We start from the raw sequence: 27,862 nt of genomic DNA on the forward strand, positions 1-27,862 counted from the left end.
ATGGCTTAGTGATTAAGGCACTTGTCTGTAAAGCCAAAGGATCCAGGTTTGATTCCCCAGGACCTACATAAGCCAGATGCACAAGGTGGCCCATGTGTGTGAAGTTTGTTTGCAGTGGCTGAAGGCCCTGGCATGCCCATTCTGCTTGATTCTCTCTGAAATAAACAAGAAGAAAAAGAGGCCAGGGGTGGTGACACACGCCTTTAATCCCAGCACTCGGGAGGCAGAGGTAGGAGGATCACCATGAGTTCAAGGCCATCCGGAGACTACATAGTTAATTCCAGGTCAACCTGGGCTAAAGCGAGACCCTACCTTTAAAAAAAAAAAAAAAGACAAACAGGAGGAGGAGGAGGAGGAAATTGCTATTTAGATTCCACCATCCCTGGGCCCAGGGATGTGGGGAGAAACCGACTAGAGTTGGGCTAGCCTGGGAAGCACAGGGTAGGGTTGTGCATGGAATGGAGGAAATGCCCAGGGGCTCCTGCTCAGGCTGAACTGGGAGTGGAGGTTTCCTGACTGCAACCCACAGCAATCTGCTACCTGATTCATGCACAAGGCACTCAGTCTATATGGGAAACCCAGAGAGAAGGCAAGAAAATGATATTCAGCCAGACGTGGTCGTGCATGCCTTTAACCACAGCACTCAGGAGGCAGAGGTAGGAGGATCACCATGACTTTGAAGCCACCCAGAGAAGTACATAGTGAATTCCAGGTCAGCCTGGGCTAGAGTGAGACCCTACCTCAAAAAACAAGAAACAGGGATGTAGAGATGGCTTAGTAGTTAAGTGCTTGCCTGTGAAGCCTAAGGATCCCAGTTTGAGACTCGATTCCCCAGGACCCACATAAGCCAGATGCACAACGTGGTGCATGCATCTGGAGTTCATTTGAAGTGGCTGTAGGCCCTGGTGTGCCCATTCTCTATCTACCTACCTCTTTCTGTCTGTAGCTTTCAAGTAAATAAAAATAAAAAAAATAATAGAGGGCTGGAGAAGATGGCTTAGCAGTTAAGGCATTTGCCTATAAAGCCAAAGGATCCCGGTTCGATTCCCCAGGTCCCACATAAGCCAGATGCACAAGATGGTGCATATGTCTGGAGTTTGTATGCAGTGGCTGGAGGCCTTGGTGTACCTCCCTCTCTCTCTCGTAAATAAATAAAATACATTAAAATAAATAAATAAATAAAAATAGAACAAAAAAGGCGTGCACCACCATGTCCGGGAAAACAAAAAACATGTCAGAGAAGAAAAGGATCTTCAAGGAAGTCTGTTTTGTTATTGTTGTTTGTTTTTCGAGTGCTGGAATTAAAGGTGTGCACAACCAGGTAGGCATCACTATGCCCGATGCATTTTTGTTGTTGTTGTTTGAGACAGGGTGTCATGCAAACCAAGCTTGACCTGACCTCACTATGTAGCCATAAATGACTTTGAAATCTTCATCCCCTTGCCTCCACCTCTCAGGTGCTGAGATTACAGATCCGTGGCAACACACAAGCAAACTTCTTTTTTTTTAAATATATATATATTTTTAATTATTTATTTATTTGAGAGCGACAGACACAGAGAAAAAGACAGATAGAGGGAGAGTGAGTGGGTGCGCCAGGGCTTCCAGCCTCTGCAAACGAACTCCAGTCACGTGCGCCCCCTTGTGCATCTGGCTAACGTGGGTCCTGGAGAATTGAGACTCGAACCGGGGTCGTTACACTTCACAGGCAAGCGCTTAACCGCTAAGCCATCTCCCCAGCCCAGCAAACTTCTTTTTTTGAGGTAGGGTCTCACTCTGGTCCAGGCTGACCTGGAATTCACTATATAGTCTCCGGGTGGCCTTGAACTTATGGCAATCCTCCTACCTCTACCTCCTACCTCTGCCTCCATCCTGAGTGCTGTTATTAAAGGCGTGCGCCACCACACCCACCTTTCTTTTTTCTTAATGTTTTCGGACTTACCAAATGGCTAGAGGCTGGGGCACAGTAGTAAACAAGGGACAAGTTACCTTACTCTCAGTCCTGTAAGTTTTACAACATAAACTAAGTGCTGGCATTCTCCCACGTATTTGCATATTTATTAAATCACACTTTCAGCACTACATTATGAAGCCACAGCTACAATCATTGACACTGTGGCACTTCATGCAGTAAGTAAGTGAGAATTTATTTACTAAACTCTCAAAGACTCTTAGAAACGATGACCTCCACAGGCCAACATGTAATGTGCTGAGCTTTTACAACCTTTTAGAAATATTGAATTGGAGCTGGGCATGGTGGTGCACGCCTTTAATCCCAGCACCCAGGAGGCAGAGGTAGGAGGATCGCGGAGAGGGGGTTCAAGGCCACCCTGAGACTCCATAGTGAATTCCAGGTCAGCCTGAGCTAGAGCGAGACCCTACCTTGAAAAGTCAATAGTAATAGTAATGAGGAGGCGACCCAAAATTCTCCTCTGGACTCCCTGCCAAAGGTGCACATGTGAAAATGCTGGCGTAAGCCTGTAATTCTTGTACTGAGGAGGATGAGTCAGGAATATTTTCAGTATGATTACAAACATTTTTATTAGTTGACAACATATTACTGCAAAGATATGCATAAAATCTCAGATCTTCAGCTCCCTGAATAAAGTCCTAGCTGGAGCCGGGCCTCTGACTTCTCACAGTTCCCAACCTGAGCAAATTCTTCCCACTCCAAAAAGACAATTTTATCCTGATGAGCTGTGCTGGGGAAAGGCCACCAGCGCCCCCTGACGGTAGAGTTTAGAATGTGCCTCTGGGAAGAGATTTAGTGAAACCATCCCATCAGTGGAATATGATGCCCAAGAAATAACCAATCAAAAAAGCGTGAAGGGAGTGAAGCAAGGCGTGGTGGTGCACACCTTTGATCCCAGCACTCCGAAGGCAGAGGTAGGAGGTTCACCATGAGTTCGAAGCGACCCTGAGGTTACATAGTGAATTCCAGGTCAGGCTGGACTAGAATGAAACCCAGCCTCAGAGGAGAAAAAAAAAAATTGACCTGTCCTGGTGGTGCACGCCTCCCAGAGATAGGTGGATGACAGTGGGTTCGAGGTCATCCTGAGACTACAGAGTAAATGCCAGGTCAGCCTGCACTAGAGTGAGACCCTACCCCAAACACCATAATAATAATAATAATAATAATAATAATAATGACCATAATAAATAAAATAATTTATTTGCAAGCAGAGAAAGAAGAGAGATAGAATGTGCCTGCCAGGGCCTCCAGCCACTGTAAACAAACTCTAGAATCATGTGCCATTGTGTGCAACTGGCATTATATGGGGACTGGGGAATCAAACCCCAGTTGTTGGGCTTGGTGAGCAAGCACTTTAACCGCTAAGCCATTTCTCCAACCCTAAAGAAACTTTTATGGAAGTTGGGGGTAAGATGAACATTGAGGTTTTTGTTTTGGTTTTCAAGGGAGGGTGTCACTACCTCAGGCTGACCTGGGATTCATTATATAGTGTCAGGGTGGCCTCAAACTCAGAGCGATCCTCCAACCTCTGCCTCCCAAATGCTGGGATTAAAGGCGTGCACCACCACCCCGGGGTCACGTTGAGGTCTTGAGGTAGGGCTTAGGCTCAGGGAGGCCCAGGCTGGAGACTGCATAGCTGGCGGATGGTGGCAAGGCTGGTGGCCGGAGGCGGAGCTTCAGAGCATGGCGCCAACCACGCATGCAGGCATTCCACCTCCATGGAGCTGTGAAGGAAAATGAGTCTGAAACAGGAAAGGTGGAGATGACCTATTGGTTAGAGCCCTGGGACCCGGGGTGGCTTTGGAGCAAATTGCTCAAGGATGTGACTATGGGGTACCATGGAGGTGCAGACACAGGTTTTACCCTAAGGATGTGGCTAAAGGGGTACTGGGATTCCCAAGGAGAAAGAGTGGAGATGAGAATGGGCAGTCCAGACCCTCTACTCTGGGAAGAAAATGACTGCACATGGGGAGAGGGGTGCTGGAGATGGAACCAAGTGCCTCTCACAAGCTAAGACAAGTGCTCTACCGCTGAGCCACGCCCGCAGCCCCTCACTGTGGGTTCTAGAGCCATGCCCCCAGCCCCTCACTGTGGCTTCTAGACAAGTGCTCTACCTCTGATCCACGCCCCCAGCCCCTCACTGTGGATCCTAGACAAGTGCTCTACCTCTGAGCCACGCCCCCAGCCCCTCACTGTGGATTCTAGACAAGTGTCTAAACACTGAGCCACGCACCCAGCATACATACTTTTTTGGGGGGTTTACAGGTAGGGTCACACTCTAGCCCAGGCTGAGGTGGATTCACTATGTAATCTCAGGGTGGCCTCGAACTCATGGCAATCCTCTTACTTCTGCTTCCCAAGTATTGGGATTAAAGGCATGGGCCACCACGCCCGGGTTCTACATACATTTTTATTTCAAGATTTTACAGAAAGATCTGTAGTTTTCCACCCACCCATGCACATCATCAGCTCCCCCCATAACTAACATCTCAATGTGATACATTTGTTACAACTGCTGAAGAAAACATTGATATAACTCCTCTGACGTCACATCTTTTGTTTGGCTCTGTCAGTTTCGAGGACTTCTCATCCTAGGGGTTGGGACTGGCGCTGGCTTCTCTCAAGGGTGGAAGACTGCTGAGGTTAAGTGCCATGCTGACATTAAGATACCAGGTAGTTGGGTGTAGCGGTGTACGCCTTTAATGTCAGTACTCAGGAAAAACTTGAGTACATATGAATCACTATCCTGGCAAGTCCTAGAATCACAAAATGTAAGGCAACAATACAAAAGTACATAGTGGAGTCTCTGGATTTACTACCGTACTGTTGTTAGAGATAAAACAAAACATGACGGTGTGGTGGTGCACACCTTTAATCCCAGCACTTGGGAGGCTGAGGTAGGAAGATCGCCACAAATTCGAGGCCACCCCGAGACTACATAGTGTATTCCATATCAGCCTGGACTAGAGCAAGACCGTACCTCAAAAAACCAAAACAACAACATCAAAAAAAAAAAAAAAAAAAAAACCCAAACCTGGAAACTCAAGTCAATTCCTGCTGGTGAGAACCCAGAATGCCAGACTATCACCCCACAACCTTCCTTGAAATTGATGCACCTGAGTCAGCCACATGCAGCCTCTTAAACTGCACGTGATAAAATCATCACATTACCACCCACCCACCACTGTACTCCGTGCGCGGTAGCAGGAGGGCTGGTAAGGTCTCGCAGGACGCCACCAGGGCAGCGGCATCAGCCAGGAGGAACGGGTGGTGGAAAAAATGGAGGGAGTAACCAGAACTGGATGGCAAGACCCTGTTGCTGAAGACCCTCATGCTTGGGCTGCTGGTGTCTGACTAAATGCATATATTATGCCTACCAAACTGACCTGTAAACACTTAAAATGTTCATTTAATTTTTTTTTCCCCCTGAGGTAGATTTCACTCTAGCCCCGGCTGACCTGGAATTCACTATGGAGTCTCAGGGCGGCCTCGAACTCACGGAGATCCTCCTACCTCTGCCCCCCAAGTGCTGGGATTAAAGGCGTGCACCACCACACCCGGTTCCACCTTATTTTTTGAGTCTAAAGTTGGCCATCATGCCCTAGGGACCCTCCCATCTCCACTTCCCCAGTGTTGGCATTGTAAGTGTGTAATGGGGGATACTGCAAAAGACAATTAATCTACTTAAAATGAAACTGGTAAAATGTATTCAAACTCAGGATGGAGAAATAGCTCAGCGGTTAAGGCACTTGCTTGTGAAGCTTAAGGACCCAGGTTCCATTTCCCAGTACCCACGTAAGCCAGATGCACAAGGTGGCACATACATCTAGAGTTTTGCTTGTAACAGGTGGAGGCCCTGGCGTGTCTATTCTTTCTCTTTCTCTACCTCTCTCATTCATAAATAATAAAATTTAAAATAATTTATTCAAACTCTTTCCCTTAAAACTAAACACAAAGATGGGCATGGTGGTGCATACCTTTAATCCCAGCACTTGGGAGACTGGACAGAAGGATCCCTATGAGTTTGAGATCAGCCTGAGTTCCAGGTTAACCTAGGCCAGAGTGAGACACTGCCTTAAAAAATCTAAACGGGCTGGAGAGATGGCTTGGTGGTTAGGGCATTTGCCTGCAAAGCCAAAGGACCCCGATTCCCCAGGACCCACATCAACCAGATGCACAAGAGGGCACATGAGTCTGGAGTTTATTTGCAGTGGGTGGAGACCCTGGTGCCCCCATTCTTTCCCTCCCTCTGTCTGCCTCTTTCTCTTAAAAACAAACAAACAAACAAAAAAAACCTAAACAGCCAGGCATGGTGGTGTACATCTTTAGTTCCAGCACTCAGGTGGCAGAGGTAGATGAATCATCATGGGTTCAAGGCCACCCTGAGACTGCATACTGAATTCCAGGTCAGCCTGGGCTAGAATGAAACCCTATCTCGAAAATCTACCCCCCCCACACACACAAAAAAACCTAAATACAGAATACAGGCACAGGAAGATGTATGCCCCACTGTGGGGAAGGAGTGCTGCTAAAAGCCTGAGGTAGACAGGAATGCACCCCCACAGGGAAATCTGAGTCACACAATGTGAAAGAACAGTTGCCATCTGTCACCAATGGGCTGGGTCTAGGGGAATATAAAAGGCTTTTTTTTTTTTTTTTAACCTTTTTCCTCAGTACTGGAGATGGAACTCATTTGCAAGGGCTCTACCACAGTGCTGTGATCCCGAGCACAGAGGTCTACTTATAAAAGTCAGGACATACTTTTAGAGACAGTAAGGCCTGTAGTTGGAACACCCACAGCCCCACAGCCAACCCGAGGTCTTCTACACACTTTCAGAGTTGAACTGGCTCTGGCATCCCATAGTCGCCTCGCAAGCTCCCAGGACATCCTTACCAAGATGCCTTCACCCTTGAACATGTGGAACAGATCATGTGTGCCCAATCCTGGGTGTGGAAGGAGGGCAGGCACCCTGCCCAGCATGGCCTGGCTGCCTGGTGAGTCAGCACAGGGATGGGGATGTGAAGAAAAGGGAGTGGTGGTCAGAGGAGCAGCTCTCAGAGCTCTGGCAAGTTGCAAACGAACACTCAGATGTCCAGGCTGAGGGAGACTGTGAAATGTCACTAACACACTGGAGTTCTGACAGGATTTGGGGATCACACTTCCTGGTTTTACACAAGAGAAGGGGCTGTGGGAACAATGTCCACTCTAGGGCTTGGCAGCCACCTTTAAGGACGCACACTCTGACTGTGACATCACACTCGGCCTCCCTGTTCAAAGCCTCCCCACCTGGGGGGCTTTCCCAGACCGCTCAGCTACCGCTCCATCCAGTCCTCCACCTGCACCTTCAGGCTGGGCTGGAGCCACGCTGCAGAGTGAGGAGAGGGTGTAGCTGAGCATAGGGTGGGCAGTAGAAGACCAGACTGGACCCTCACCTGAAACGAGTGTCTTTATTGCTTGTACCGTACAAATACGAGGAGGAGGAGGAAAGGTCAGTGGGGATGAAGGAGAACTGTCAGATAAACATACACACGTAAGAAGGAAAAAAAGACACCCCCAAATCACTCCACCCCACCCCACTGCCTGTGAACTGCCTAGTCCTGGAGGTGGAGTGAGAGATCAAAACCATAAAAACTAAATTTCAAACACCCAGAGGTGTTGGGGAGAAGGGAAGAGGAGACATGGGCAGAGCAGCGGGTGGACACCCTGTACCCGCTGCGCCCACGGATCAAACGCTCGGGCCAGGGCTTGGGCCGGAGCTTACTCACACTAGTGTGGCCACGAGCTTGTGTACCAGCTCGGGCCGCTCCTGACAGTGCAAGGCACTCTTGGGGCCCACAGCACTGATGTGGCCTCTCTATCCTGATCACCTCAGGCTCCAGAGAAGGGGCCTTGGAGACCAGGGTGGGGGGTTAGGGTTAGAGCACCCATCCCCACCCCCAGAGCCCAGCCGATCCACTGGACCCAATACTGTCTCGGCGCAAGATGAGTAACAGCTGAGGGAGGCTAAAGCCCTATCTGCCCTCACCCTGCAAGGGCCCAGCGGGAGGTAAGGCAGGCTGGAAGGAAGCCCAGGGAAGGCACAGAGCTGAGCGGAAGGGCTGGCCTCAAATGTTCCTCACGCCCCACCCAGAGTCAGGACAGCAGCTTGCAGGGAAGAGGGAGGCAGGGCCAGGGGGGCCTCTGCCCTGGCTCCACGTGGATTCAAGGATCTGGCTCCTTTGTGAAGGACCCTAACCTAGATCCCATGGCCTGTCCTTGGACATTATTGCTTTTCTGCCCCAGTGGGGTGGTGGCAGATGGACTGTCCCCTGCCAGGCTCTGAGCACCCAGGTGACAGGACACAGGGCGGCTGGAACACTGTCTTTCTGGAGGTCTCCATCCACAGCCCTGTCTGGAAGCAGTGCTGCAGGAGTACCACCAGGGCACCCTGTCCATGGATCCCGGGCACCCTGCGGCTCCACACTTCCCCCTCCAGGGTGCTGGCAGGGATTACAACCTGAATCTCCCCTCTCCCAAGAACCTGTCCTGACATAGCGGGAGATTGGAGGCACGGCCGCAGGGACCTGTGAGTGAGCCTGGGCAAGGACTGAAGGAGAAACTGGAACTGGATGAGGGTAGGAGTGGGAGGAGAATACAAACCAAAGAGGCAAAATAAAGTTTTTCTTAAAAGCCACCTAAACAGTGGACGCAGCTGTGCACATGTCCTGTGGGGTGGCAACATGGCAGGCTGCTCGCTCTCACTCGCGGATGCTGGCTGAGTAAGAGAACTGGGGAAAGTGTGTCCGCTGGTCTAGCTCCAACGAGCCCAGGCTGTCATCTGTGGGGTGGGAAGAGATGCAGTGGGATGGCATGCCCATAGGAGAGCTGGAGCACCCACTCCTCCCTGGGGAAGCACCATGGGAAGGACTCTGAGAACCATAGCCCAGGGACTGACCCAGGAAGGCAAGGGCCCTATGGGGCTCAGAAGCTGTCTCCCCTATGGCCTCCGGTCACCGCCAGCGCTCAAGCCAGACTCTGCCCTGGCCTGCTCCTACCCACGCTTCCCTGCAGCCCTGGTCCAGTCTTGTCCCTCAGCACGGGCCTTCCCACCCTCTTGCCGCTCCCCTACCCCTGAAGCTGTCCCGGACTGCAAAGCTCTCCCGCTGCAGGCACTCCACGTGCCATTCCGGCTAGGAACATCTCATCTAACATGATGTGGCTCTGTGGGCCAGGCTGCTTCCCCAGTCCTGGGTTCTTACATAGCCTGAGAGCTCTGGGCTGTCATCCACCTGTGACTGGGAACTCCCTGAATGAAGACTAGATGTCCAGTCCAGTCCTGGGGTGGGCTCAGAGTAAGAGTGTAAACATCTGGATAGTCAGCAGAACACTCCGGCCCACACACCAGAGCGTCTCCAAGCTCCAGAATGAGCTACAGCCACGGTTCCTGTGACCCTCTCCCTAACAGCAAAGCACTTGGAAAGCAGATCTTAGGGTTCCACCCAGACCCTGAAAAGGTAGTCAGGGTCCTGTTCCCAAGAGGGGCCCAAGGGAGACCCGTCCTCTCTACCATGCAGCCAGGCCCAGGTGAAAAGGGGCCCAAGACACTCACAGCGGTCCGGGGGTGTGATTGTGATGGACTGGGCGGTGAACTCATCATCAAAGTACCTGGTGTCCACCTCTGAAGTGACCTGAGGTTTGAAGGGTGGCAAGAGCTGCAGGGGAGAAAGGGCCCGACTCAGGAGCGCCAGGCCAGCAGGGCAGGCCAGGCCCGAGGGCGGGCGGTGGAGCTCACCTTCTTGTGCACCACATCCTGCCAGTCGATGCTGACAAAGAACCTGTGCTCCATGACCTCCTTAGCGTCACTGGGCCCCCCACCGAGCCTGGCAGAGACAAGGGTCAGCACTTAGCACCAGCTCCCGCAGTGCTGGGTGCTGAGAGCCAGGCTTACAACACTAGCAAGCCAGAGCCTCAACCTGCGGCTTCCCACCCTACACAGTCTGACAAGTCACTCCTCACCGCCTATGTCAGAGGCAGGGAGATGGCCGCACAACTGGCCCTCACCTCTAGCCCAGGAGAGGTGGTGGGGTGATGGGTCTCTTGGAAGGAAGCAGACTCACATCTTGGCTCAGCCAGGTACAACTCTCAACTCTAGCCAGGCACTGGGCTGCCATATGGCTCACTGCCCTCTACGTACCAGCAGTGGGGCTACCAGGGAGCTCATGGGGGGGGGGGAGATGATCACATACTGCCAGCCCACAAGCAAGTGTGCCTGTGGCACTTCGTCTTTTGGGCGGGGGGGGGGGGGGCAGCGGCGGCAGGTGGCCCTGGGCTCACCTCTGTTTAGGGTCCTTCTTCAGCAGGCCAGCCAGCAGGGACTTAGCCTCAGGCCCAAGTGTCCTTGGGAAGCGTATCTCCTCCATGAGGATGAGCTCAAAGAGGCGCTCGTGATCCTGATTGTAGAAGGGCAGGCGGCCACACATCATCTCATACATGACGACGCCCAGCCCCCACCAGTCCACGGCACGGCCGTAGTCATTGTCCTCCAGCACCTAAGGGAGGGGCAGTTAGTGGCCAGGCAGGGGTGAGAAGAGCAGTAGCTCTTCCCTGGAGCTCCCTCTGCCCTTGGCCTGCATGCTCCCGTGCCCCCAGACACCTCGGGTGCCAGGTACTCCGGGGTCCCACAGAAGGTTTTCATCGTTGCCCCGTCACTGATGCCCTCTTTGCACAGGCCAAAGTCAGTGATCTTGATGTGTCCATCTTTGTCCAGCATGAGGTTTTCCAACTGCAGGAAAAGTCAGTGTATGAGGGGAAGGCCCCTTTCATTACCCCAGTCTTCCTTCACATGAGAGGCTGTGATCTGAGGTAGTGGTGTCACATCAGGGGTTCCTGGGCCCAAGATGGCCACAGCACATACACTACGGGATGGAGTGAGCTTCCTTCTTCCTTTCCTTTCCTTTCCTTTCCTTTCCTTTCCTTTCCTTTCCTTTCCTTTCCTTTCCTTTCCTTTCCTTTCCTTTCCTTTCCTTCTTTCCTTTCCTTTCCTTTCCTTTCCTACTTCTCTCTCTCCTCCCTCCCTCCTTCCTTCCTTTTCTCTACTGCATATCCATGTGGTGCATGCAGAGGTCAGAAGACATTCTTGAGCTGTCCATCGTTTCTTGACACAGGACCTCTTACAGGCCTGGCACTTAGCCTGACTAGCCAGCAAGCCTTGGCAATTCTGTCTCCATCTACCCAGTGCTGGGATTACAGGTATGTGCCATGGTGTCTGTACTTTTCACATAGGTACAGGGGAATGGAACTTGGGTCCTTATGCTTGTGAAGCAACTATCTTACCAACTGAGATCTCTCTCCAGCCCAGGCTGCAGTTTCTTAACACTCAATATGAGAGGCACATTAATGCCTTGTTTTTTATTTTTATTTTTCCTGAGCTATGATCTCACTCTGTAGCCTAGGCTGGCCTTCCATCCTCCTGCTTCAGCCTCCTAAGTACTGAGATTACAAGAAGCCTAGCTTCTTCTATTTTTATCTAAACTTTTAGTTATGAATACACAACAAAATGTAGAAATAAATAATATTTAAAAATATACAACAATAGAGTTTCAAAGGGGAAAGTGGGGGGAGGGAGGGCATTACCATGGGATATTCTTTATAATCATGGAAGTTGTTAAAGAAAAAAAATATATATATAGATACATCAAGCTAGGCGTGGCAAGCACACGCCTTTAATCCCAGCACTCAGGAGGCAGAGAAGTAGGAGGATTGCCATGAGTTTGAGGCCACCCTGAGCCTACATAGTGAATTCCAGGTCAGAGACCCTACTTTTAAAAAGCAAAACAAAATATGTATATGTAAGTATATTATCTATATATGTATGTGCATGTATATATACATATACACACATACACACATACCTACATATATATATATACACACACCTACATACATGTGGGCAACTTGGTAGGGCCTAATGTGACCTCTCCACTAGGTCAGGCTCCAATAGCACCCGAAACCCCTACAACCACTCATTGCCTAGTTACTGACCACAATGACCACTCCTCTCACACTGAGAGATGAACTCCAGGCACGTGCGCCACCTTGTGGACAGTCCTGGGTTCATGTCCTCTGCTGGGACCCTTTTCCCTTGGGCTCAGCCCAAAGGACATGCCCATGCAGGCTGTGTAGCTGTGGCCCCTTCTCCGTGTGCTGTCTGGGCCCCCACTGTGGAGCAGCCACAGCGCGTGGGCCTGTTCCCTGGCAGTGGCGTTGCAGGCAGCACGAGCAGGGCTCCTCCGAGTGCTTGCACACTTTCCTAAGTGAACGGCTGTCCCTGTTTCTGGTGTGCACACAAGGGCACAGCGCTTTGGTGACATTGTCAAGTTATCTATCTTCTAAAGGGCTGGGGTGTCTATAGGTCTTTACCATGGGCCAGCTGGGACCCTCTCTCTGTGTGTTCATGCCCTGCTTTTGCCGGGAGGCCACCTGCTCACCTTGATGTCACGGTACACCACATCCCTTGAGTGCAGATACTCAAGAGCCGAGACAATCTCTGCGCCATAAAAGCGTGCTCGATCCTCTGTGAAGACTCGTTCCCGGGACAGGTGGAAGAACAGCTACAGGAGGAAGGCAGGGAGACCAGACCTCAGCCATGGAGCCACTTGACACATGCTCCACAAACAGGCAGGTGCCAGCAAGAGGGACCAAGCGTTGGACAGTGTCCTTTAAGGAAAAGAGTTCACATGGAGGAAATAAGAGCAGATGCAAGCTGATGTAGTGGCACATACCAAAAATCCACTCGAGAGGTTAAAGCAGCAGGACCAGGATTTCAAGGTCAGCTTTTGGTGGCAGTGTTTGAGGCCAGACCAAGCCAAATAACCAACCAAATGTGCAAGCGATGAAGAGTGAGGGATGACCAGTAAGTGCCAACGAAAGTGTCAGTGGGGACAGTGTGAAGGAACAAGTGAGGGAGAGTATAATAGCAGCAACACGAGTCACAGTGAGTGACAAGACTGTGAGCAAGATGGAGGAGGCAAACAACTGGAACGCAGGGCCACATCTTGTGCAGAGCAAGTGTGAGAGGTGTGAGCGACAGAGTTAAGTGTGAACAACTGAGGGATGGCAGCAGATCACCTACATGTAAGGGCATGAGTTGGTTAGGAGCCCTAAGTACACCTTTCCTTGCATTGCCAGCCCACTACCCCACAGCCTCTGTGCCTGGCTTGGGAACCCACCCAGTGACACAACAGCCTGGTGAACCTGGAGGAGCTACTTAACCTCCCAAGCCTGTCCCCCACCCACAAAGTGGAGATGATACCGCCTGTCTGGGAAGGGACCAGAGTGGACCTCAGTGACATGCAGGAAGTCTTCCTTCACCCCTCCATCTCACCCAAGTCCTCTGCCTGTCCCCTTTCCTCTGCCTGTCCACACACTGGAAGGAGACAGGCAGACAGCAGCCTGAGGGGGCAGCTCACCTCACCCCCGTTGGCATATTCCATCACAAAGCACAGGCGGTCGTGAGTCTGGAAGGCATACTTCAGGGCCTGTAAAGGGAACCAGGCTGCTAGGGCAGGAGCAGGGAAAGAGGACTGCTGGCTAGGGAAGTCTCTACCCTGTCTGAGGCATGGGACAGCACCTGAGACAACCTATCCATTAGCTCATGACCACTGTCTAGGTGAAGCCTGTAGCACCAAAGCCAACAGGCAACATCAGCATTTGCTCTTGTGATGTCTTAAAGCCCAAACTAGAAAGTAATCTTCCTATCTGGGCCAAGCCTCCCTCTCTCAGTAAACATGTTCTCCTGGGCCACTCTGTAACAGGATTTCCCAGCAGCCAGCATCCATGGTTCAGGCCGTCTGGAGAGCCCAGTGACCCCTAGTGGCCTACGTCAGAGCTGTGCTCAAGGTGGCTGAGCTGTGGAACTTCCCTGACCTGCCTCAAGGGCTGACCAGAGAGGGTCAAGAGACTCACAGTGAGGAAGGGATGCCTGGTGTTCTGAAGGACCCGGCTCTCAGTGACCGTGTGGGCAACTTCATCCTGCAGACAGATAGTGTGAGTGAGTGGCTGGGGTCACCATGTTGCCCACACTTCACCAACTCCACTCCTGGCAGGGCCATCTGAAGGCCCTAATCAATGGCAAGCTGCTAAGGGGACTAGAGGTTTTCCTTAAGCCACAAGATGAATGAGTAGTCAATGGCACTTTGCAATGCAAGGATTGGGCCACTACCCCGGGATCCAAGCCACTTAGCCTGGATCCTGAGTGACCCTGAGTCCTCTGTGCTGGAGGCCTGATGCTCAGTTTGCAGCACCCTTGAGAGGTGGGGCCTAGTGGGGAGAAATTATGTCACGTGGGGTGGGGGGGGATGTCCTGAAGGGGCTATTGGGAATCTAGGCCCCTTTCTTATTTCTCAGTCATCAGAGGCAAACAGCCCTCCTCTATCCAGCAGGAAGTACCATGGCCCCAAGTCCTCCTCTGTTCAACAAAAGCATAAAGTCACATAGTCAAGAACCATGACCGGGCATGGTGGTGAACGCCTTTAATCCCAGTACTCAGGAGGCAGAGGTAGGAGGATTGCCATGAGTTCAAGGCTGCCCTGAGACTACACAGTGAATTCCAGGTCAGCCTGGGCTAGAGTGAGACCCTACCTCAAAAAACCAAAAACAAACCAAAAAAGAAAGTACCATGAACTGAAACCTGTGAAACTGAGTCAGAATAAATGTTTCCTATTTCCCAACCCTCCCTCGGGCCATGTGTCACAGTGACTGAGCGCTGACCACATGACCTCCACAGAGGCCAGCAGAGGCCCAGGGTGAGCAGAAGTCAGCAGAAGGCTGCAGAGCAGAGTAGCCTTGTGAGGGCATGGTACACGTATCCACATACTGGCAGATTCAGCCTGCTCGGAGCACCTGCAGGAACGCAGGGTGGTTTTTGTTTTTTTTTTTGCCCCCTCCCCCCCACCACCCAAGATAGGGTTCTCCCTGTAGCCCAGGTTTACCTGGAATTTATTATGTAGTCTCAGGGTGGCCTTGAACTCATGGCAATCCTCCTACCTCTGCCTCCTCAGTGCTGGGATTAAAGGCGTGCACCACACCACACCTGGCTATAGTTACTTTTCTACCCAGGACTGTAATTTTTAGCATCTTTACTTTAAAATATGTATGAATGAAAAGGCCTATTTAAAATAAACCTTAAAATAGTCCAGATTCAAGAAAGAGAAGGGAGGCAGAGAAAAATTGAGGGGGGCTGAAATGCTGGTAAGTGTCCAACTAAATGTGGACCACATGGCAGTATGTTGTTTATATATTTCTTCAAAGGCACTTTTATTTTTTAAAAATTATTTATTTATTTATTTATTTGAGAGCGACAGATACAGAGAGAAAGACAGATAGAGGGAGAGAGAGAGAATGGGCGCGCCAGGGCTTCCAGCCTCTGCAAACGAACTCCAGACGCGTGCGCCCCCTTGTGCATCTGGCTAACGTGGGACCTGGGGAACCGAGCCTCGAACCGGTCCTTAGGCTTCACAAGCAAGCGCTTAACCGCTAAGCCATCTCTCCAGCCCCAAAGGCACTTTTATAAAGATGCTTTTATTTATTTGCAAGCAGAGAAAGAAAAAAAAAGAGAAATGATAAGAATGAGAATATGAATGTGTCGGGGGCCTCCAGCTACTGCAAATGAACTCCAGATACATGTGCCACTGTGCGTCTGGCTTTACATGGGTCCTGGAGAATTGAACTCAGGCTGTCAGGCTTTGTGCAGGCAAGCACCTTATCTGCTGAGCCATCTCTCCAGCCCTTGTTTATCTTTTTTAAGACGTTATGCATTTTTGGGCTAGGAAGGTGGCACAATGGTTAAAAGTTTGCAGGCCCAGGTTCAATTGCCCAGTACCCATGTAAGGCCAGGTGCACAAAACGGCACATGTATCTGGAGTTCATCTGCAGCGACAAGAGTATGATAAGCCCAATCTCTCTATCTCAGCTAACAAATAAAGAAAACTGTATTTTTAGGGCTGGAGGGATGGCTTAGTAGTTAAGGCACTTAGCTGCGAAGCTGAAGGACCCAGGTTTGATTCCCAGGACCCACATAAGGATGCACAAGGTAGCACATGTGTCTGATGCTCATTTGCAGCAGCTGGAAGCCCTGGCCTGCCCATCATTCTCTCTCTTTCTCAATAAAATATTTAAAACAAAATTTTAAGCCAGGTGTGGTGGCACATACCTTTAATCACAGCCCTTGAGAGGGAGAGGTAAGAGGGTCACCATGAGTTCAAGGCCACCCTGAGACCAAAGTGAATTCCAGATCAGCTGGGGCTAAAGTGAGACCCTATCTTGAAAAACCAAAAATAAAATGAAATAAAGTTGTTCATGTTTGGAATTTTCTACTGTGAAAGCTTTAAATAAGGAAAAAAAAAAAAAGAAACAAAGAAAGAAAAAGAAGAAAGGAAAGAAGGAAGGGAAGGAGAGAGGGAGGGAGGGAAATCAAGAAAAAGAAAAAAAACCAAAACATAAAAAACAGGCATGGTGGCACAGGCCTTTAATCCCAGCACTTGGGAGGCAGAGGTAGGTGGGTCACTGAGTTCAAGGACACCCTGAGACTACATACTTAATTCCAGGTCAGTCTGGGCCAGAGTGAGACCCTATCTCAGAAAACCAAAAAAAATAAGATAAAAATAAAAAAATAAAAAAGCTGGAGGGATGGTTTAGTGTTAAGTCGTTTGCCTGCAAAGCCAAAGTACCCAAGTTTGATTCCCAAGAACCTGTGTGAGCCAGATGCACATGGTAGCCCACGCATCTGGAGTTCCTTTAGCACGGCTAGAGGCTATGTCGTGCCCATTCTCTTGCTCTTTCTCTCAAATAAATAAAATACTTTAAGATTTTTAAAAATCATTTTGTGATTTTAATGTTTATCAGTATTATTAACACCGTATTTCATACGGATACATCATGTGTTGGTACTCCCCCCACCGCCCCCGCCCTCATTCCGTTGGGGACCCTCCTCAGTGGGGTTGCAGGTATTCCCCATGGGGTTGTGGTTTATGCAACAAATTAAATCTTTTAAAAATAAATATAAAACAAAAAATGAAAAAAAAATACAAAAGCAAAAGTGCTCTACTGGGATCAAGCTCAGGACTCAAGTATACTCACAAGTCCATCACTAAGCTCCGCTCTCTCCCCCAATATCCACCGCTGAGCTCCTCCCTCTCCCTGAATCTCCACCGCTGAGCTCCTCCCTCTCCCCAATCTCCACCGCTGAGCTCCTCCCTCTCCCTGAATCTCCACCGCTGAGCTCCTCCCTCTCCCTGAATCTCCACCACTGAGCTCCTCCCTCTCCCTGAATCTCCACCGCTGAGCTCCGCCCTGAATCTCCACCGCTGAGCTCCTCCCTCTCCCTGAATCTCCACCGCTGAGCTCCTCCCTCTCCCCAATCTCCACCGCTGAGCTCCTCCCTCTCCCCCAATCTCCACCGCTGAGCTCCTCCCTCTCCCCAATCTCCACCGCTGAGCTCCTCCCTCTCCCCCGAATCTCCACCGCTGAGCTCCTCCCTCTCCCCCCCCCCGAATCTCCACCGCTGAGCTCCTCCCTCTCCCCCGAATCTCCACCGCTGAGCTCCTCCCTCTCCCCGAATCTCCACCGCTGAGCTCCTCCCTCTCCCTGAATCTCCACCGCTGAGTTCCGCCCTCTCCCTGAATCTCCAGCGCTGAGCTCCGCCCTCTTCCCCAATCTCTACCTCTGAGCTCCGCCCTCTCTCCCTGAGTCACCACCACTGTATGAAGAGGGTGGGTGTAGCTCGGTTAGGGAGCCCGTGCCAGGCTGGCCTGAGACCCTGAGCTCAACTCCTAACATCCTACACATAAAAGGATTGGAAGGTCATTTTTGACCTTAATGTGCTAATGCTAGGGACAGTGCTAGAACCCAGGACCGTACCCATGTGAGACAAGTACTCTGCCACTGGGCCCAGCCCTAGCCTTTAGAGGCCCACTGTTTTGGCCTGAGCTTCTGTACAGAAAAGAAACAGCTAGATTTGCAAATGGACTAGTTTTTCCTGAAAACAGGAGATTCCATGATAAGAAAGTCCCTTCTGCTTAAGCCCAATCAAAGGTATCCTTATGTAACTTAATGCTATCCAATCAGCTTTCCCGGTTCTGTTTCTTGCTATTTTACAGAACAGAGGATGCCCCAACTCCCCAGCTGCAAGTGGAGCCCATCAGATTTCAGACATCCACACAGCCCTCGTGACCCACCTTGGCAATGATGACCTCCTTCCGCAGGATCTTCATGGCATAGTACCGGCCTGTGGCCTTCTCCCGCACGAGAATGACTTTACCAAAGGTGCCCTTGCCCAGAAGTTTGAGATAGTCAAAGTCGTTCATGGTCTGTGGCAGGGAGAGCGAAGGGCTGTCAGTGTCTGGTACTTGGCTGGGGGAGGAAAACCAAAGATCCTGGGAGTCCAGGTCTATAGCCTGAGCAGCTGTGTGCTGAAGCTGCTGTGGACCCAGGCTCTCCCAGGTGCAGGCCTCTGGAGGGAGGCCCAGGCTCTGAGTGGGTTTTCTCAATCCATTAAAGGCACAGGAGCTCCCACCTGGGGTTGTCCTGTGCTGCAAGTTTTTTTTTTTTTTTTCTTTTTCCAAGATAGGGTCTCACTCTAGCCCAGGCTGACCTGGAATTCACTATGTCATCTCAGAGTGGCCTCCAACTCATGGCGATCCTCCTACCTCTGCCTCCCCAGTGCTGGGATTAAAGGCGTATGCCACCACGCCCGGCTTGTCCCTTATTTCTTGAGTAACCTATTGCATTCACAACCTGAAACCATCTCATCCCACAGGGCAGCCACAAAGCCTCATGCTGGATTCCTGAGTACTTTGTGCAGAAACGAAGGTAGACAGGGCTAGTGCAGCCACCACCCCGCCAAGTGCCCCCAGCACTTACTACTTTGGCCCGTGCCTTGCTGACGGCCACTTCCATCTCCTCAGATGCAGTGGGGTCGCTGGGGGAGCCACACTTGTAGTCCATGAGGTCCTCACCTGGGCCCCGCTGCTTCAGGCTGTTGGCAACCATCTGGATGGCCTGCATCCATTCCTCCCTGGGTGGGGACATACACGAGTCCTGCAAACCTCCTCCCAGCCCAGTCACAGCCCCGCTGACTGCGATGCACATGGTGGTGATCAAACCCCTGCAGCTCTCCTCCAGCAATGGGCCCCGGCTGAGCTGCACAGGTTCTGGCCGAGGAGGTGGACAGAGGGTAGGATCACAGCACAGGTCATCCAGGGTAGCACCCTGGCCTGGGGGCCAACAGAAGGCAGGCAGCACTGAAGGGACCAGAGAGGGAACCGACAAGCAGCTGTCACACAGAACCTGAGTGAGGAAGGGCCCGTGCTCCTCTGATTCCTGCATAGCAAGTGAGATGCCTGAGGTTACCAGGCAGCAGAGCTGTGTCCAGGAAACCAAGAGGAAAAGGAAAAAATAGGGAAGGAAAACAGCTCAAGACCTTACAAGTCAAGAGCTGGCTGGCAAGGTTCCCTAGCGGGGACAGTACACAGAGATAGGGACCTGGGCAGCCAGACATACGTAAAAACAGGTAGTTGACAGGAAGTCAGTCCTAGCACAAAGGATCCTGATTCAAGAACCATAAGTGATGGGCTGCAGGCCACTGGGAAATTGAGCTGGAGCTGAGCTGGAAGCCTCCTTCCTGTTGACTACTGTCATGATGGTGGAAAGAGCTATACAGCCTGTTGAGGGAGAAGTCTTCATCAGCAGTGGACCCTGCAAGCTTTACGGGTGGTCAGCCAGGCCAAATGTACAAGCTAGTGCAATGTGGTATATCTGTTATGGGGGAAACCCACTGCTCTGATTGGAATCCATAGGAGGGAATTCCTGCCTGGTAGTGAAAACCTAATGAAAAGCCTACAGCCCGGGAGACCACAAGTCCTAAAGCAGCGAGGGGAGTACTACTGTTGACTGGCTAAATGGAGAGATGCCCACCAACCTGCCCTCTAAATACTAGGTTTATGCCCATCATATTAATACTTTTTCTTTTTTTTTTTTTTTTGAGGTGGGGGTTGAGGTAGGGTTTCTCTCTAGCTCAGGCTGACCTGAGATTCACTTGGTAGTCTCACGATGACCTTGAACTCACAGCAATCCTACCTCTGCCTCCCAGAGTGCTGGGACTAAAGGCGTGCACCACCACACGCAGCCTGCTTTCTCACTTTTGGTTACAGAACTTCTCTTTAAAGATAACAGTGATTATTGATGGGCCTCAAAACTCACCAAAAAAGAAATCATCAGTGAAGATACTCAACAGTGGACACTGCAAGCCTTATATTTGGCCAGTCAGGCCAAATGAGCCAACAGGTGCAATAGTGGCACATCTGTCATGGTGGAAACCAACTGTCCTTTAACTGGAATGGAGGCCCACTCCATGGGAGGGAATACATCCCTGATACTGAAAACTTAAAACAGGGTAGTCATGAACCCTAGGGGTGTCCACTGCTATCTGGCTAAATGTATACACTATGCCTATCAAACTTCCCATTAAGCACTTCTCTTAATGTTCATACCCTTATATTAATGCTATTCTTATTTTGGGTAGAGAATCTTCTCTTTTCAGACGGCAGTGACCTTGGGATGACTAAGAAGGTATCATGGTGCTGGAAAGAAGTGACAGGAGTGCTCAGTACAATAGCTCGATCACACCTTCCAAGGCTCGGGGTCTAATGCGGAAGAGGTGGCGGAAAGAATGTAAGAGCCAAAGGAAGGGTAGGACTCCTTACAACGTGCTCCTCCAGACACAAAATGGCCTGGATATCCATGACCTCACAGTGCCTGACACTACCTACACAAGACCATCATAAATAGGAGGAAAAGATGATGACAACAAAATAAAAGAGAGACTGATTGAGATGGGGAAGGGATATGATGGACAGTTGAGTTTCAAAGGGGAAAGTAGGGGGAGGGTGGGAATTATCATGGGATACTTTTTATAATCATGAAAGTTGTTAGTAAAAAAAAATTTGGAAAAAAAAAACTCACCAAAGTGCTGAGAAGAAATGACAGTGCAGTGCTTACACTTGTAAGTTCACACCTTACAAGGCTCAGGGTCCACTGTGGGAGGTGGTAGAAAGAATGTACGAGCCGAAGGAAGGGGAGGAGTGCTTACAACACTGCCTCCGGACACAACGTGTCATGACCTCACAGAGGCTGATGCTACCTACACAAGACCTGCATATAGTAGGAGGGAAAATGATGACATCAAAATAGAAGACAGACTAGCTGGAAGAAGGTATTCAGTGGAGGGGGACTCAGGAAGGGAAAAGGGAAGGAACTGGGAATTATGATTTCTGTACATTTTCTATTATGTATGGAAGTTGTCAATAAAAACTTTAGAAAAAAAGTAAGCGAGCTCTGTCACTCCTAACGTAGGAGCTGCTAAAGAAGAACTATCTTTCAATACTTACGACTGGTTCTTTGTTAGTAACGTGGTACTGCCCATACCTCTATACTTGGGCCCTGTATCCAGCAGTCTCTAGCGGTCTGAACCTCGCTTACTCGGCCTGACTAGCAGTCACAGCACCAGTGGGAGACGGAAACACATCTAGAGGCCCTCAGAGAAGGTGGCAGGCAAGCACCCACCGTGACGGCGTGAGCCGCAGGGCTGCCAAGCTCATGGCTATCAAGCAGCCTCTGGCTGCTCCTGTCACTCTCAGAGCACACATTTCTAGGCTTTCACACTGCTGGGACACACACATGCCATGGTTCAATCGGACACTGTCGTTTCCTGCTGTCACATGCAGCAGTGGGATGTCTTCTGGAGGGTGGCAGCTGTGTGTGCACGGAGAAGGCGGCTGTGTGTCATGTCACGCCGGGCTGCTGCAGTGTGCAGGGCCACGCTCTGTCCTATGAGACTGAGGCAGGTCTGCAAGTGGACTTGAGTCATCTGACAAATCTTTTTTTTTTTTTTTAAGCTCAAAGGCAATTTTGTTGCAGTTTGAGTGAAAAGCAACAAGAGGACAAGCAAGCTATCAGTGTCAGCAGCTGGGAGGAGTAGGGAGCCAAGCACCAAGACGGAGAGCTGGGGTCGCCGGATGGGGCAAGCAGTCATCAGTGCGTACAGTGTCAGGCCGGGCCGCATGGGACAGAAGGGGAAAGGGAAAAGCTAGCCCTTTGAATAAGAGCTCAGAAAGCAGAAGCACTGAGCAGTACAAATCAGTGAGCAACAGCCTGAGACAGTGTGCAAGGAAAGAAACGTGTCACACAGAAAGCATGCTCGCACACCCAAAGGTCCCGACGCTATTCTGTGTCATCAGGAAGCGCGCTCGCACACCCAAAGGTCCCGACGCTATTCTGTGTCATCAGGAAGCGTGCTCGCACACCCAAAGGACCCGACGCTGTTCTGTGTCATCAGGAAGCGTGCTCGCACACCCAAAGGTCCCGACGCTATTCTGTGTCATCAGGAAGCGTGCTCGCACACCCAAAGGACCCGACGCTATTCTGTGTCATCAGGAAGTGTGCTCGCACACCCAAAGGTCCCGACGCTATTCTGTGTCATCAGGAAGCGTGCTCGCACACCCAAAGGACCCGACGCTATTCTGTGTCATCAGGAAGCGCGCTCGCACACCCAAAGGTCCCTACGCTATTCTGTGTCATCAGGAAGTGTGCTTGCACACCCAATGGATTTGACGCTATTCTGTGTCATCAGGAAGCGTGCTCGCACACCCAAAGGACCCGACGCTATTCTGTGTCATCAGGAAGTGTGCTTGCACACCCAATGGATTTGACGCTATTCTGTGTCATCAGGAAGTGGGCTTGCACACCCAAAGATTCAGCGCTGAGTCAGAGGCCCAAAAAGGTCGCTAATGAGCTTAACCATCTCTCCACAATACAAAGAAGGAAACGAGGCCAAGTGTGGTGGTGCACGCCTTTAGTCCCAGCATTTGGGAGGCAGAGGTGGGAGGATCGCCGTGAGCTGAAGGCCACCCTTGAGACTACAGAGTGCATTCCAAGTAGCCCAGAGACCCTACCTTCAAAATAAAAAAGGAGGCACAGATTTAAATACAGAGTGCAAGGGCTGGGCATGGAGCTCAGTGGCACATTGTGCAACGTACTCAAGGCTCTGAACTCCATCCCCACTTTGAAAAAAAAAATCCAAAACAAAAATGTGGGCTGTGGAGATGGTCTAAGTACCCCAATTCAGGTTCCCGGAACTCACGCAAGGCCCGAAACTATAGCACCAAGTCTGTGACTCCCGAGTGCCTAGCGTGGGGGTGACAGTACGCTTGCAGGCCAGACAGCACAGCATTCTCAGTATGAACCAGAGGCCCTTCCTTGAATGAGGTGGAAAGCAAGGACCAGCATCCAAACGTCATCTGACCTCCACATGTATACGTGCACATATCCCCACCAAAACCCAAAAGCAAAACACAAAAACACAAACCCACAGCAGGGCTGAGGACATGGTTCTGTGGTTAAAGGTCCCACTATTCATATAAAGCCAGATACAAAGTGGCTCATGTGTCTGAAGTTTGTCTGCAGCGGCAAGACACCCTAGCATGCCCACACTCAGTCTCCATACAGACCTTCTTTTTCCCCACTCTCAAATAACGTTTTTTAAAAAAATTACAAAGACTAAAAATCACAGCAGTTGTTCCATGCCTAGTCACTGCATTCACAAAGACCCTGTAACCATCCCCAAGGACACTGGACAAGGTAGTTCCTACTCAGCTCCAGACTTACGGAATCAAGTGGAGGCAAAGCTTAGAGGTTTCTGTTAATGTAATGACTGGCTCTGGGAGGCCTTTCAATCAGGAGACCATGGCTCTGTGAAGCACATGTGAATCTCACATCATGCTCTGTAACACAGGTGTACAGACATCAAGTCCTGGTACACTACCCCACCCTGTCAAAGAAACTGGGGTCCCCTATAACTCATGTATATCAGCTCATGAGAACAGGGAGTTACTGCTGGAGTTTCTTCTCCTCCTCTTCCTCCTCCTTCTTTTAATTTTTTTAAAGCATTCTTTATTTAATTAATTAATTTATTTAAGAGAATAAAAGAGAGAGAGACAGACAGACAGAGAATGGGTGCACCAGAGCCTCTAGCCACTGCACATGAACTCCAGACACATGCATCTGGCTTACATGGGTCCTGGGGAATCAAACGAGTGTCCTTAGGGTTTGCAGGCAAGTGCCTTAACCACTGAGCCATCCCTCCAGACCCTTCCTTTTTCCCAGACAGAGTCTTACTATGTTAGCACAGGCTAGCCTAGAACTCTCGCTCCTCCTGCCTGAGGCCATCAAGTGCTGGGACTCCTGGCATGCACCACCATGCCAGCTTTATGTGCTCTCCGCATCCTGTGCCTTGTAGCACCAAAATGGGTGCTGGGTAGGCTTGAAAGGTTCAGGCAGCTACAGTGTGCGTGGCTCCAGAACCTCTTCTCTGTGAGGCCAGTGGTGGCCTCTTCCCTCCTTGTGCCAATGCCTCCAGTCAACATTTCTCAACTGGCTTTAACCTGCGCCACCCTTGGACAAGTCACAGCCTAAAAACCAATCCTTGCGTTAATATTCCTATGTTCCAAACAGCAGAAAAGAGGGGAAGAGAGGAACACGCACACAGTCTGCTCTGTCAGCCTAAGGACACTAACTTTAAAGTGCTGACCTTGACACTGCTAGTGCAGTGGACTGAATCACATGTCCTATGAGAGGACTATGTAAAAAAAGGAAATCTCTCATACAGACAGATTCTGAGAGACTATCAATGGAAATCAGATCACCAACTAACTCATAGTGTGGTGATAACCTTCAGTGACAGCGAGAGAAAGAACGCAGAAGCCAGAAACAACGTGGAAGGGCCCTGGCGCACAGACAACACCCGCAAGGCCAACCTGCTCACATCTCCCGGCTTGACCCCTGCCCATGGTCTGGGGCTGCTGAGACAGTGACTCTCGCCCAAAAGGCACTGGCCTCATAGAAGGTGTGAGAACTGCACAGAGCCCAGATCTGACCCACAGAGTGATGGCCTACAGCGCTGCCCATTCTCTGATACCCAGGAGGCCCAGCAGGAGGCAGGCTGTGTGTGGGTGGAAGGTGGCAGCAGCTCCCCCACCTGCCCAGCAGCCATCAATCCAGTGCCAGCTGGAGTGAGGTGGCATGGCCACAGCACTCAGAATTCACGAGAGAAAGAGAGAGAGCAAGCACAAGCGCAAGGGCCTCTGTCAGGATGCTCCTGGGGGTTTGGGCTGAGCCTGGGAAGTGGGAGAGCCTGCCCAGAGCTGGGGCTTCCACAGCAGAGTCCCCAGGGAAGCCAGACCCAGGCACACCTTACCTGCTTCTCTTCGTACAGGCATGCAGCACACCGAGGGCACTGCCTGTGGAGGTCACAGACCTCGCCTGGCCACCTTTCTCTGTGCCAGGGGCCTCAGCGTCTGCCTTGACAGAGCTGATGACAGCCCAGGCCTCAATTCCTAGCTGAGGCCCAGGAAGCTCAAACAAGGACAAGGACAGAAACAAGGAACGCCAGCCAAGGAGCCTACCTTCCAGAGGACCGCCCTGAGCTCCGTCTAGAGGCAGCCTCCATCAGGCAGGGCATCTGCTGTTCACTCTCCTCAGCCTGTAAGCAGGCAGGAGAAGGGACAGGGAGGCTGACATGGGCTAGTGATGCGGCCAGGGAGCACACCACACACACACACCAGGCCTGCCTGCCTGCCTGCCCAGGAGCACAATACACATTGGGGTCCTTTCCAGATCCTTCTCATCTCTCTTCTGCATTATGGAGCTTGTGAAAGGGTATGTGGGGAGCTACAATTACCCAAGCAACAATGGACAGGGCTCAGCCCAGCACAGGGAGGGGAGCTGCTAGTCAGGCTGGGGCCTCAGCTCTGCTGCGTGCAGGCCCACCTCCTCCAGCCCACCTGCCTCTTGCCTAAACTGCAGATCACACAGTGGTTGAGAGCAGACCCACTGATAAAGGTCTGAGTGGACACACAGCTCTGGACCTGTGTAGGCAGCATTCCTGTTTTAAACAGCTGCACAGGGGAACAGCTCCAATGCCTGCACTATGTCAGTGTCTCTAAGTGGCTGCACACCGAGACGGAGGAGAGCCGCACGTGCGAGCAGCACCCCAGACTGGAGCAGGACTCCGTCAAGGACGTGACGAGCTTGGGGAAGAGGGCCGGAGGCTAAAGGAACAGCAAGGACAGGGGACAGTAAAGAGGCCAGCGTGGCTGATGACAGCACAGTTAGGAGCCTGGTGACAGGAAGATTGCACAGGCCTCTGGAGGGCTCCAAGTGGGACCAAATGCCACTCAGAGTTCTGACACAGAGTTGACATCAGAAGATCACACCATCTTGGTACACTAGTTAGCATTTCTGCCAAGAACAGAGCTCTGCAAACTCGCTGGAATGGGCAGGCAGTTTTCAGGCTTTTTAAAAGATATGCTTTATCTTTTTTCCTTTAATTTTACAAGCACACTGGCTGTGTTCTATAAAACTTTCCTAAATTCTTAATTGCAGGAAATAAAGGTACAGGAAGATGACTGTCAGAACATGAGGCACTTACTAAACACCTGCCTGGCTGAGCATGTATATCAGGACTGTTGGTGGGGGGGGACTGGCAAAAAGACAACATGGACACTGAGTGAATCCTTGTTTTAAAAACCATTTTCCAAAGCTGGGCATGGTGGCGCATACCTTTAATCCCAGCACTTGGGAAGCAGAGGTAGGAGGATCACCGTGAGTTCAAGGCCACCCTGAGACTACATAGTGAATTCCACATCAGCCTGGGCTACAGTGAGACTCTACCTCAAAAAACAAAAACAAGTCTCTGCTGGACGTGGTGGCACACGCCCTTGACCCCAGCACTCAGGAGGCTGTGGATCACTGTGACTGCGAGGACAGCCTAGGACTACAGAGTGAGTTCCAGATTAGTCTGGGCTACAATAAGACCCTACTTTGAAAAAAAGCAAAACAAGCTGAGCATGGTGGTGCACGCCTTTAATCCAGTACTCAGGAGGCAGAGGTAGGAAGATCACTGTGAGTTTGAGGCCACCCTGAGACTGCATATTGAATTCCAGGTCGGCCTGGGCCTGGGCTAGGGTGAGACCCTACCTCAAAAAAAGAAACAAAATAAAACAAAACAAAAGCAAGCAAACAATAATACACACAAAAAAAATCACCAGTCTTTTCAAGAAAACTAGAGTGGGGTGGAAAGGCCTAAGTTTAGGAGAAGAGATTGAGTAAAGGAAGGTAGGGGGAGGGTTAATTAAAATCTAAGAGGCTATGAATAAGTCATACAGAAACCTTTTTTGGACAATGGCACATTCAGAAGCCTTAGATTGTTACTAGAAAATTTTCAAGATGGGATACCTCCAGTGAGTTGTTGGGTAGAGGGGTCCATGATACCCTCAAAACATGGGTCATGGCCAAGGTCCTTGGTTTCCCACCCAGGAATAGATGGTAAGACCCTATTGCTGAAGACTCTATGTGCTTGGGCTGCAAGGTCAATGAAAACTCCTGTTGGAGCCGAGCTGAAAACCTCTTCCATGTGGACCAGCTGACAGAAAGCTGGAAAAAGCTACACTGCATGCAGTTCAATGGGAGAGAGAGAGAGAAATCACCAGTGGAGATACTCAACAGTGGACACTGCAAGCCTTATATTTGGCCAGCCAGGCCAAATGAGCCAACGGATGCAATTGTGGCACATCTGTTATGGGGGAAACCAACTGCCCTCCAATTGGATGGAAGACCTGCTCCATGGGAGGGAATACATCCCTGACACTAAAAACCTATGACAGGGGAAGTTATGAGCCTAGTGGTGTTACCGTCTGCTGATGTCTGGCTAAATGCATATATTATGATCACCAAACTGCCCAGAAAGCACTTTTCTTTATACCCATATATTAATTCTACTCTCACTTTTGGTTACAGAAGCT

At 50.7% G+C, this 27,862-nt stretch overlaps 1 protein-coding gene across 7 annotated transcripts in view; it reads right to left on the reverse strand.

Annotated features, from left to right (window-relative positions):
- Positions 1-7,401: 7,401 nt before the first annotated feature.
- Positions 7,402-27,862, reverse strand: part of Akt2 (AKT serine/threonine kinase 2) — a 70,713-nt gene continuing 50,252 nt past the window's right edge. For 6 of the 7 annotated variants that reach the window (XM_045133573.1, XM_045133580.1, XM_045133577.1 and 3 more), the window contains exons 5-14: positions 18,870-19,023; positions 18,185-18,316; positions 13,917-13,982; positions 13,421-13,489; positions 12,440-12,562; positions 10,606-10,734; positions 10,287-10,501; positions 9,745-9,832; positions 9,562-9,664; positions 7,402-8,790 (exon numbers count right to left, since the gene is read on the reverse strand). In XM_045133573.1, coding sequence (XP_044989508.1) covers positions 8,711-8,790; positions 9,562-9,664; positions 9,745-9,832; positions 10,287-10,501; positions 10,606-10,734; positions 12,440-12,562; positions 13,421-13,489; positions 13,917-13,982; positions 18,185-18,316; positions 18,870-19,023 — 1,159 coding nt within the window. In that variant the 3' untranslated portion in view covers positions 7,402-8,710. The remainder of the gene's footprint in view (positions 8,791-9,561; positions 9,665-9,744; positions 9,833-10,286; positions 10,502-10,605; positions 10,735-12,439; positions 12,563-13,420; positions 13,490-13,916; positions 13,983-18,184; positions 18,317-18,869; positions 19,024-27,862) is intronic. The other variant, XM_045133578.1, reaches the window with a different exon arrangement.

This window comes from Jaculus jaculus, chromosome 14 (genome assembly GCF_020740685.1).
Source record: "Jaculus jaculus isolate mJacJac1 chromosome 14, mJacJac1.mat.Y.cur, whole genome shotgun sequence".
Classification (NCBI taxonomy): Eukaryota; Metazoa; Chordata; class Mammalia; order Rodentia; family Dipodidae; genus Jaculus; species Jaculus jaculus.